Source organism: Anas acuta, chromosome 1, assembly GCF_963932015.1.
Source record: "Anas acuta chromosome 1, bAnaAcu1.1, whole genome shotgun sequence".
Lineage (NCBI taxonomy): Eukaryota > Metazoa > Chordata > Aves > Anseriformes > Anatidae > Anas > Anas acuta.
This window is the reverse complement of record NC_088979.1, coordinates 93,814,387-93,827,388: the sequence shown is the minus strand read 5'-3', so window position 1 is coordinate 93,827,388 and position 13,002 is coordinate 93,814,387. Positions and strand designations below refer to the sequence as shown.

Here is a 13,002-nt window from a genome sequence, read left to right as displayed (position 1 = left end):
ACGAAGATGTAAATACTACAAATGCTTCAATAATAATAATAAAACACTTATTTTGGGGCTCTATTGAAATAGCATGTCTGTCTACATCCAAAAGCCCTTGTCAAATCAGTTGTAGGACTAGGATGTAGATTTGGAGGAAGGGGTGTGGCAAAACTGGATTGCAACATTTTTTAATGTGTGTGCACATGTATGTATGAACACGCAAAAAATAGTTTGGTTTTAAAGGAATTTGTATTTGATTTGAGCTGTCTCTAAATTACAAAATTTTAGGGCATATTATCATTTGTAAAGTTTATCTATAAACACTATAAATACTTAATTTCAGGTAATTTTTAGTTATCAGAACAGTGTCAACTGTAAAATTACACTGATTTACCGTAATACTGTTCTAATGCATGCTCATTCACAGTTTTTGTGTATGTATATTTTAAAACAAATCACCTTTATTACCTGCGAGAAGGCATATTCTGTAACATATCAGCCTTACAATTTAGGCTCTCTAGCTGAGAAGTAAAGCTATTACTGCTAGTTAACTAATCAGTTACAATAACATTCAAGGCGATTTAACTGATGATGTTGATAAAAAGAAAATCCAGAACAAAATTACTGAGGTTATTTTCAACAGCAAAATTCACCTGCAATTTCTGCAGATAAATTAACACTGATACTCAAAAGTGGCTGTCAAGAAAAGTTAGAGCTGCAGGTAGAAACACACAGAAAAAATCTTTCCTGAAGAGGAACAGCTTCTTAAAGACAGTTTTTTCCATCAGACTATTTCATGTTCTGAAACATAACAGTACATTCTTTGTACATAGACTCCAACCTAAGATTTACTAACTGTGATTTTCATATCACTTAATCCCATTCAAAACTCTAACAAACTACTTTCTCAAAGGTATCTCACAACTCATTCACAAGGGTCATCTATGTGATGATGAAAGAACGTCTAGCACAACCCTAACCAATGTTTAAAAAACACCAAAGAGCACTTTAGTGGAATATTCAGTGAAAGGACATTAAATGGAATGAGAGAAAACAGCAATGTTAAAATTTAGGCCCCAATCTACTTGGTATTACCTTTGTTATGTAACTAGCTCAGAAAATAACTTGTGTTAGAAAACGTATGCCATCTCCTAAATATGAACATTTAATACCTTAAACATTCCTTTTTTTTTTTTTTTGCAAGATTAACAATTAAAGTCAATCTCCAAGTAAGAAGTTGTCACATTAGGTTTTTGCACCCCTTATATATTGGCATTTATACATGATTAATTAATATTCTGTGAACACAAAGATCTCTCTTTTGTGTCCTATTTCATAGACAATCAGCATTTTTGACTGGGTATCTTGTAGGTGACAAACAAATAAAAGAGAAAAACGTTTCTTTCCAAACACTGTGAACATTTCTATAACTGTGAATTCCTATCAGAAATCTTACTCAAGATGGTTTGGATCACTGTCTTACCCATCCAGAAGATTCATTGTTGTGGTGGTAACTTCAGTAAAGAGAAGAATCTTTCCAAGCTTCTTTGTTTGCAGATTCTGTTGATACATCTCCAGGCTGAAATGTTCTGATGAGAAGTTTCCCATCTCAGTGATGACTGACATCAGAGATGGAGTTGTCTCCATTTTTGATTCACAAGATGAAACAAATTTAAGAGACACTTTGCTGGATTCTATTAATCCTTCAGCATTTACATTTTCCTCAAGCCATTTCAGGAATGCAAGATGGATTTCCTGTGGACAAGGGAAATAAAGTAAGACATAGAAATACAGACCAACATACAGAAAGATATACAAACATTCTTCTGAGAATATTTACATTCAATAAACCACCTTCTGCTTCAAAATGAGGAAAAATAACTCCATTTCTTTTTTGAAGATTAACTGCTGCTGCTTGTTCTACTCTGGCCTGACCTGACTATTTGGTACGCTCTTCTTAATCTTAAGACCACGCTCCTTTATGGGTTGATTAGGCTGAAACTTGTGGTGGTTCTGCTAGGTACCGAAACATGGAGTGCATATTATGCACTTCTGTTTATGCAGGTTTTTCAACATGCTAAATTTCTCTGCTACAAGCCTCTCAAAGCATCGCTAAGGCTTGATTTGAAGGATAAAGCAGCAGCTAAGAAAAACATTTACTGATTTCTCAGCGGAATCTCCACTAAAAGGGGTACTTTCAGCTAACAGAAGCTTCACAACTATTACCTTACTCCAAAGTGGCTGTTAAAAAAGCTAGCTAAAGCAGAAACATATACACAAGAAGGCACATAACTAGGAAAACTTTATACCAGTGTACAAAATGGAGTTGTAAGTATGCTCCCTTGTCACAGCCAATGGCACAGCTGGTAGACATTTCTTTGCAAAATATTTTCAGTGTGAAATACATGTATATGATACACAGATATAATTTAATATCTGATATGATACACAGATATAATTTAATAAATATAAGTTGTATCTAATACAACTAATTTTACATATCTACATGCCAACCCTTTTATTTTCCTCTCCTTTATTTTAGGTTATTTAGAAATGTGTTTTAATGAATGTGAAACAAAGAGATGAATTACTGTGATTATTACCTGTCTGTTAACTCCCTGAAACAACAGTTAGACATTGATAGAACTAGATTTGGTATGAAATTTTTGCCTTTTCTGTAGAAACTGCAAGTTAACAGCCCACAAACACAGATGCTGGGACTTCTTTTTCCTAAGTATGTAGCTTACATTTTGAAGAGCTCTACTCCTTCTAGAAACAAAGCAGTCTCTATCACACATACATAATTTCTCAAATAAAAAATCAAACTGAATTAGATGGAATCTAAAAAGAAAAAAGAAGAACTAAAAGTAAAAGCTACTGAACCGCTGATTAAGGCTATCGATAATTTACATAGCAGATTTGAACTGAAAGAATATTTTGAGAGCAAATGTATATGAAACACAAGAAGATACTGGAATATATGGACAAATGACTGCTTAAAATATTAAAAGATGAGCACAGCAACCCAAATTGCACCTGAGGGCACAATTCTAAATCTGGCCCTCATAATTACACTCTCATTTTCAGAATAATAGCTATTTTGGAAGATCTATATGAAACCACAAAAAAACGTAGTCTTTTTATACCAAACGTAATGTATTAGTGATTCTTACCCTCAAATTTTCTAAGAAAACATTTGTCCTTTAAATAAAAAACTTCTCATAGATGCACAGTTTCTACCCAAGTATGTGCCCCTCCTTCCTGTTACTGCAGGATCTGGGAACCTCAGTTCTGAGGGTTTCCTATACTAGTCTAAAGACTAGCTCTCTTGCCCTTGAACATGATGTCCCTGAGCTCCAGTCCAACTCTTTCAAACCCACAAACTGCAATTAAGAGCAATCTTCCTATAAATAGTTATCTATCCAAGGAATTACTCCAATTTTCCAAATCCCATTGTTGTATCTTAAAAAGCAATGAGAAAAGTGGACCTGTTTCTAACACCTTTCTATGGATTTTCCATACTCGGAAACTACACTTTCTCAAGTTTCACATGGACACTGCTTCTTGTGTGACATTCTTTGTATGCCGAATGTCAGCAGACTTACTGGTTTGCAGCCCTATAATATGACATTTACCCTCTGTAGCATATTCTTTCAAGTGATTTTTCCCCCATAGTTTTTTAGTCATACGACATACTGAGCATAACACAAAGAAAGGAACGTTCTTTTTCCAAACACAATCAAGCACTAGCTTCTAGGACAAGCCAATCTAAGAATGACTCAATAGGCAAATTTTAGTTACAGATAAACTACTTCTCATTTCTGCATTTTGTAAAGCTCCATTTAAACTCTTTGCATTTAACTTGTTGCCTAAAATATGCTTTAAATATTTTCTTCCATTTTTTTGCGTCATACGTGATGATGTGGCATTAAAGGTTTTATGAGCACTTCTTTGAATTAATCTGCATGAACCACTTGTATCTTCACTCCGTGTAATATCATAGCCTCAACAGACTGCTACTAAATTCTTTACACACTATCCTTCTTGTTTTACACACACAGTAACTTATTAGCTGTAACTGATATTTAGAAAAATTATAGCTTTAGTTCTTGTAAGGGAGTATATCAAAACTGTGCTTAAGCAGAAAGTGTGTTTTCCTGTTGCTTTCTAAACACAGAATTTCATTTAGCATGATTGTCTGAACATGCGATTCCTAGACACAAAACCGTAATTTTAACTCCCATAAGGATGGATTTACAGACTTACCGAAACAGGCATTAAGTTAAAAAGTAAAGATGCTTAAAGTACTCTTACATTTAAGCAAAGAATGAAAGTGCTTGTTACTATACATCAGAAAGTCCTGCGTACTTTTGCCACAGGATACTTTCCGAAAAGACTGAAATAACTTAGATTTATGTGTAATGTCACATTACTACAGATATGCCACACAATTCCTAACATTTATTCTGTTGAGTGTATTATTTCATGCAATTTTTCCCCAAAGATATTTAGTTTACATAATTTCATTTTCTTGTTTCTAATGCATATTGAACTATTTAAGATTTGTTATATTTGTATAATTATGAAGCTATTTTTTTTTGCGTAATGTATACATACTTTTTAAGCTGATCAAAAATATAAACACAAATACTAGATAATCAAAAACAGCATTTGATTTTTAGAAATTTCTATAAGAAAAAAAAGTTTTCATTTTTAGCAAATTCTCAAGTCGTGTCCAAATACACACAAGGAAAGTTAATTTTTACTTCAGAAACTCAAAGTTACAGAAACACAGATGCTGAACCAATGTTTTATTGTCCTCACTATTATAATGGCACAAAGAGAAGAACATTGTCATGTAATGAAATAAATATATACAACAGTCAGGGCTAACCTTTGCCTCAACTCCATTGGAAAAGAATATAATCACGTCAGAAACAGAACTGTGCAATTTGTTGCTAAGCTCAGGATGCAGCTTTGAATTCAAAACGGGGAACCTAACACCATTTACTGGCTGTAGGCAGAAAGCAAACCTATCCCCAGCTGCGTGCACCGTTCTGCAGCAACCTCTGGTGGCCATTTAAAAGTAAAGTGTTGGTTCCAAGAACTGCCTGGCCTTGCATACCTCTGGGACCAGATCAGGTGTGTCAAAAGGGAAAGGAACACCCAAAATCCTGGCTGCTGCTTACCCTGGCCTGTAGCTCATTATCAAAATCCTAAAACATGCAAGTACAAACTTTAAATGAGTATGCAAGCAAAAGAGCTGTAGCTGTCACAGATTCAGGCACCCACAACCCTGTCTGCAGCTACTTACACATATAATCATGCTGGAGTCGATACTACGCGTATTATCCGTAATATACTTCATAAGTATAGTAACTATATGTTTTAGGGTGGCCTAAATATATCTAAAATTGTTATTCATCATTACTGCATCATTTTTGGCAGGGAGAATGCAAGTCACGACAAATTAATTGCCTATGTATGAAACCATTCTCTTCTCAAATCAATTTGATACGTACATTCTCCAAACAAAAGATACTGCCACCTCCTTTCTTAAAGGAACAATGAAATTTGACATTCTGGCCGAGTGACTAGATGGCAAGAGACTAAATCAGCTTTTCACGGTTAAAATAGTCAACTAGAAATTTATCATCTAGAACAGGAAAGATTTCTAGTCATAGCAAAAGCACAATGGATTTTCAATACATTTTAAAAAGCAACTATAAAAAGCAGAAAAGCACTGTACCAACAGGAACAAGCCACCACTTCTCACTAAGAAATTCTCCCCACATGCTCCGAAGTGCAATCTGAATTCCACAGGGCAGGAGCATGGAAAGAAGCAGCATCTCATGGTGGTGACAGCCTCACTCATCTGGTACTGAGAGGCAAACATATGAAAAAGCAGAGTTTTGATTGTTGGACTCAAAGTGTCACTAACTGGGAAGTTGTTCTGAAGCAGGTAGTGAAATACAGTAGATGTCAATTCACAAAATCCATAGAAATGAGGAGTTCAGCTACTGCACACTATGTACCCTCAGCTCCTCCACCGATCAGCACAAAAGTTTATTAGGGTCACTGTATCAAGGGTTGGAGGGCTGATGCTGTAAATTGTTGAACTAAAGTTTAAATGGTAATTGCGGTGTAAAGAAGGAAGAGTAAAAGCTGTATTTTGTTAATGATTTAACATCTGCTTTCTATGATTTTAAGAGTTTGGTCAGGTGTGTGAAGAAAAACCACTACATAACAGTTCTCCTTTGCTGTTTAAAAATCTTTTTTTTTTTCTTGGTAATCATTAGTTTCCTTTTTTCCTAATGCTTATTTAGCAGTTGAGATTGAACAAAAAGGAAAAAAGAGGCAGACATAAGATCAAAAACCAGCTGCATATGGACCCTTCTCTGCTGTAGTATAAAATAACAGAAAATTATAGCTCCTGACGGAGATGATTTTATTTGCACCTGGGCTCTATCAGCCAATGAGACATATACACAAAGCACATAAACTTTTAGTTAAAATGGTTACAAATAAACCCAAATCCAAGATTTTATTCTTATATTCTATTTATGTGTATCTTTTAAAATTCATTTTCTTATTCTTATATATATGTTCATAGACAGATATATACTTCCCCTTCTCCCCCTCCCGATCCCATCAGGCATATTTGGGAGCTGCTCTTTTCTACCGAATTCTGTAACAATAAATCTTAAATTTTATATCAATGGAATTCTTTGTTGAGACAAAACTCCAGTCACAGCCTAAATTCATTTGGTTTTTATTAAAAACATGAAGGCGAAACTAAATGAAAGCTAAAAATATAATGCCATAAAATGAACAAACATTACATATCAGTTAGTTAGCTCTCTACTTGCTTGGAAGGAAAAATGAGGCAAATTTAACTAGTGATGCTCTACCAGTGACACAATATTATGACTGTAGTATAATAAAGTATTTTAGCTGTTGCGTGTAGAGAAAGTAAGGCCAAGTATTCCCTTTCTGAATACATAGCTGGGACATTTAACTATTTTTCTTCTTCCTTTTCAGAAAATCTAACCCTTTCCTGTGAACAGCCTCTGGTTTTGCTTCACTGTACTTCAAGAAGTCTGCAGTTAATGTATTGATTGACGTATTATTAATTGATGTATCAACTAAATCACGTAAGGCTATATGCTTATTAACTCCAAACATATGGATATTACACAGGCACAAAGCACTGATAATTTAGAGGAGAACATGAATAGCTCATTTTGAGTGTAAGCACCTTAATAGATACCACACCTTCATATGGCTAACCTGCTTTTTTCTGAATTGGCCATTTTCAAATGAGTATTACTTGTTTCAGATATGATCTTAAATATCCATATTGCACAGGAATTCTTCTATAATAGCACTGATGGAAAAGAACACGTTTTAATAAAGAGACCACAGCACTTGGAATCTGATTTCAGATTTAGAATATAAAAATAAATACACACATGCATATGTATACACAGAAAGTATATCCTCCTTGCGTTACACAGCTTTGCTCAACAGGCATACAAGTTTAAAGGTGTTAAATTAGCCACTGGAGAGCTTCCATAGCATCTCTTGAATCCAATAGAAACAAACTGAAGTCCAATGTGGTAGTAAGCAGTAGGCTGGCGCCAGCAAAAAGCACACCTACAGTGGCAACCCCAGCCCAGAATGCTAGCAACTTAGGAGGCCAGCAGCAGGAAAAGTCAGCTATTAGCACAAGAGGGCACGGTTTTGGCAGACATTTCTGACTAATGAGGCACACAAAATGCTTTTCTGATGCTGTCTATGTTTTTACTTCCTGTAATAATGGCATACGTTGAGATCTGAAGCAGATGACAGTTTCATAATGCTAGCATAAACCCATTTTAAAATTATGTTCATACTTCGTCAATATAGAAAAATGTTAAACACATATTAAATTGCACCAAAAAATCCTACTCTAATATAGATGATGGAGAACGTGAAGCTATATAATAACCTCATTGCTTTCATACCCTAGCACGCACATAGTACCTTTTACTGAAATTTTGTAAAGTATTTCATGGACACTAAGCTTAACTCATTGACAGGTATTATTTTTTCTTTCTCTCCCTTTAGGGAAAGAGTGACAAAAGTAAAAATAACTTCTTGACAGCTCAGATGAGGAAAGAAAAAGATAATCTCTAGGTGATCATGGCCTAGGCAGAGGAACTGAAAGAGGCCCAAAAAGAGGACTGCTGTAACCTCTTCCACAGAAACACCCACAAAGATGGGAGAAAGGCCACTCTTTGCTCCCAGCAATACTGGCAAGGAAATTGTAGTGGCTATCTTTCACTTGTTCACCAGGGCTTAAGAAAGCTGTATATAGCAGATCTGTGTTTGTGTGCCAAAGCCAGGCCGTCTCTCTGTCTCTCCCACCCATCAAGCAATCAGGCTAAGAGATTTCATTAGATTGTCATAATCATTGGTTCAATACTTCTCACATGTCATTAGCACTTAATAAATGTTACCAAACTATACATTGATGCTTGCAGGCTTGAGTAGTTGCCCTTTTACATTTGTATAAGTGTAAGCCTGAAGATAGATTTTGTAGTACTGGAAACAAAAAGAATAAACAGAACTGCAAAGCACAAAGGGCATTTAGAAAACGAACATTCAAAATCCAATTTGAAATAGATGAAGTATTCAATTGAATCCATTCTCAGAAAGTATATAAAACATTTCTCCTAGTACTAACTGCTTATAATTCATGTCAAAGTTCAGTCCTTGTTCAAGGGAATAGATAAAAACTGAACAAGCTAAACAGTCTCTGTCCACAGCCACACTAGCTGATTTTAATCCTTCTTCAGATTACTTGTAACATTTTCATTTGTTTAGTATTTTTTTTAATAGGAAAATATATCGTAGAACAGGGTCAGTAATCTAGGCTAAAACAGGGGAGAATCTATGTATCTGAGCCTATTCATCCAGCAGGCAGAGGGCCATTATTTTCACAGTTCTGTGTTTAGTTCATAGTATAAAAATTTCAGAAAGCAGAGAAATTCCCAGCTCTCTGCTCCCTCCTTTCCCCATCCCCCAAAGAACTTCATAAAGATTTTATTGTAGTGCCGAGGTGCATTCTCATTTCATATTCTCATGAACTTCTGTAGTTACTTGGCTGATATTTGCTATGCATTCTCAGGATACTACATAACTAGGAAATCTGTTTCAGTTTTTTAATAATCTTTTTTATATTTCCTAAACCCAGATACTATGTAAAACATGAGTCAATTGTGTACAATTTGGAAGGGCATTTAGAAAGATGGCAGGGATTCGTAACTGTGTAATTCACAACCAACCGGATTTTTAGGAGTCTCCAGTGGTTCAGATAGTTAGTTTGCTATATACTTCAAGAAGGGGGAAACAAAGCTAATCACTTCTAAAAGACACAAATAAGAAATTTAGTCTTTTGCCCTTTTCAGTGTTTTTAAAACCAATTATTCCTTTATATAACCAGTTATACAGTGTATCATCTCAGCAAGGGAGTAGAAACAGTCACTTATCCAAGTTGGGCCATTTTGAGCACTGATGTTTGCAACACCTAGTCCAAAACCTGGGGAAGACTTAATAAATGTTTTGACTTGTGCAAGATTTGCAGGGTACTTTTATCAGTGTTACATTGCTTTGAACAAGAACTATCTGAATCCAAAATTAAATTTAGCTTTAAATACCACTGTATGTAGGCAGAAAATTAATTTATCTAATGTGCAGCACTAAATTTTAAAAACAGGTTGCAGGCTTAGGTCAAAAGTCACCAGTTAATGAAAAATGTATCAGATGTTACCTCCTGTATAGAATACTGTCAATCAGGCTATAAAATAAGGTAATAACAAGATAACAGAAACCAAAATGTCAAGTATTTCATCAGTATTTGCTGTTTTTGCTACATCAGTATTTGCTATTTTCAACAGTGTTGCTCCTAGGTATTGGGCTGCTAGAAGGCATGTACTACCATTCACATGCACAAAACAAGTAAAGAAACAAGACCATTTTTTTCTTTGTGCTAAAAAGTATTTAATCTTTTCTAAAGGATGGAACAATTTTTTAGGGGTACAAAAAACAGTGAATATATCTTGTCCTCAGGAGAAACCATTTATTTCGATTCCTTGGTTTCAACAGCGAAGTACTACCGTTTCTGGTCTCTTGCCACGGAGCAGCCTTCATGGCTGCGGGACAGCACTAGCTGCAGAAGGCCCACTGCCCTATCCTCAATACAAACGGGAACGGAGCAGAGGAACCAGGAGGGCAGCAGAGCGACGCTGTAAGGTGCATCCTGGCTTTTGCTTTTCTTACTCAGCTGCAACAGAACAGTCTGGAAGCAATCTTCCCAGCAGCTGCTCTCATCAACAAACTGTTTATTGTAAGAAAGTGGCTGGGTCAAAGGTTAAATGTCATCCAGAACTGAAAGTGTATCTTAAAAAAAAAAATCACAAAAACTGAAGCCGTCCATGCATATGAAAAAAGCACATTACATATGAAAGGAAACCATATTCCATTCCAAAAGGCCAAAAGTCTACTTAATCAAAAACTTCTTAATTTCATGAAGCAGTATTTTATAATGTTGAACTAATTTACTCTGGCTTGTGCTGATTTTGAGACCTGTGCAAGGTTTCTAGGAAAAACAGAAGTTACTTAAAATTCAGTCTGTGTTTTATGGTTGAAAAAATATTTTAACAAAAACATTCTAAAATATTTTATTAACATTTATTAACACTGAACAATAAGTTCGCTCACTATTCATATACAACAGCAACAATGAGATAAGTATTCCCCTAGAAAATCACACATGCAACAAAGTGATGTATTATGTACCTGCCTTGAAAAACCAGGTTTAAATTCTGTATCAGCTTTACAAAAAAAAAATGAAGTTTTAAGATACAGGTAGTGAAGTATGATGACATACTGAATACTTGGGTGTTAAATCCTTCACCAAACACTTGCCAAGTCGGTTTCAAATCTTATTAGAAAATTTTTGAACGCAATAGCACATATTCAGATGTTAAAACCTCTTCTAGAATTCACAGCTCTGTCAAAAAATCACTAGAGGATTAGACTTAAACATGTTTTAAGACAAGCAAAATTGTAATTGCATGCTACCATTTCACTACATTTAAGCACAAGAACACACACACACACACACACAAAAAAAAAAAAAGAGAAAGAATATAGGCATCAAAAGATCCTCATATTTTGCATAATTCTGTAACACACATAATAAAGTTTTAAAGATCACTTTTAAAAGACACTAAAAATTATGGGGCAAAATCGAATTTAGTAGTTTGTAGCTCTTCATTTCATAAATTAAATAGCATATGACCACCTAGGCAATGTAAACTGGTTTCAGAATATAACAGTAATTGGGGTACATTTGCTGCAACAGACCATAAAGCTGACTTCGAGGGTAAAGGATCAATAAGAACAAGGTCTACCTTTGACATAACATCACTACATAACACTTCACAAAAACGAGCATTGCAATGAAATGCCTGATAAATCAGAGGACTAGTAGGTGTTGATTTATCCTACCAGAAAAAGGTGTGATAAATTATGTTTTGACCATTTAATTCTTTGTGACACCTACTTCGTAACAAAACTGTTGTGGTTTTCTTTTTGAAGAAAAGTATATAGCAAATTGAGCATACGTGCAATCATGCTAAAAATAAGTACAGAGAAACCATGCAGAAGGAAAAAGACATTCCGCTTTTTCACTAAAATCTGAACATTATGACATTATGCATAATTAGTCTAAAAGTTTTTTAAAAGTTTTTTTTTGTTGTTGTTGTTGTTGTTTTTTTAAGATCTAAGTCACATTTAGAAGAATAAATGAAGGCATAAATCTAACCCTAAATGCTGTATGCATTTATTTTAAATTGCTCTCAAAAGTATTCACTATCGACTAGAAAAAATACAGAAGAATTTTGTTCTCAGCTAATAGGGCAATAAATTAGATGCAATATATTCTGCGGGTAAAACTGGCTCTGTTAAACAACTATCACATAATAGTATTTTTATTTGGTACCAAAACTTTTTTTTTTTCCAACTGAGGATAAAATTGTTTGCTGAAAATCTTGGAATTAGTAGTAGAATGAGTTAAGTAAATAAAACCTAAGAAAATATTTTTTCTTAGCACTGATAATACACAGTTCTTAGTTTAAGTTTTTCCATCAGGTTTGTTTTGCCTTTCAACAGGTTTATATATATAAAATGTGACTGAATTTAGTGTTCATGAATATGAAATAGTGGCATAGGAGCCAAAGATTCTCTTCTCAGCACTGCAAATACACATTAGACCTGAATGACAAAATTTCTGCTGTACCTACTTTTTGCCTCTCCTGAGCAGCAACTCCCAATTCTGTCAAACTGCAAGGGGATTTGAGCTAGAGAAATGTTTGTGAAATATTGAGGTGAGACCAAAACACATTTTTGCATGTACCACAGCTCAGAAATTACAATACAGTTATGTCCCTGAAGTTGTAGAGCTAACATCCAATATGTATCATATATTTTATAACCCTTTCTAAAACTTATTCAGGTTGTTATAACAGTTTATAAATAAATAAATAAATATGATAAAAGAAGCAACCCAGAGAAGTAGATTTTCTTGGGAATTATATGTTTTAACGGCAAGAACGTGCATAGTATGTTATTTATAATATACATACTCAAAGAGAGAAAAACAGCATTAATATAACAACAACTAACTTTCACTGTAACTGAATTCTCCTAATCCAGGATCCTAAAAAACATATGCATGATATGATATAATATGCATATGACATTAATCCATATATTAATTAGGATTGTTTCAAAACAAAAACAAAAATACAACCAGTAAACCAATGCTTTTTATTCAGTGGAGTTTAACATAACAGTTAAGCTTCATGCTCTAAAACTATATATAGCAATATAAAATTTAGGTATCAAACTGAGAACTCTCAAGAAAGCCTCTATAGTACTTAACTTCTAAATTAATACATTCTTCTTACCAAA

The 13,002-nt window shown here is 34.4% G+C and overlaps 1 protein-coding gene across 2 annotated transcripts in view; it reads right to left on the bottom strand.

The window, feature by feature from the left end:
* HLCS (holocarboxylase synthetase) overlaps positions 1-13,002 on the bottom strand; it is a 123,347-nt gene that overhangs the window by 78,349 nt on the left and 31,996 nt on the right. For both annotated transcript variants that reach the window (XM_068688283.1, XM_068688290.1), the window contains one exon: positions 1,466-1,737. In XM_068688283.1, the coding sequence (XP_068544384.1) occupies positions 1,466-1,737 (272 nt within the window). The remainder of the gene's footprint in view (positions 1-1,465; positions 1,738-13,002) is intronic.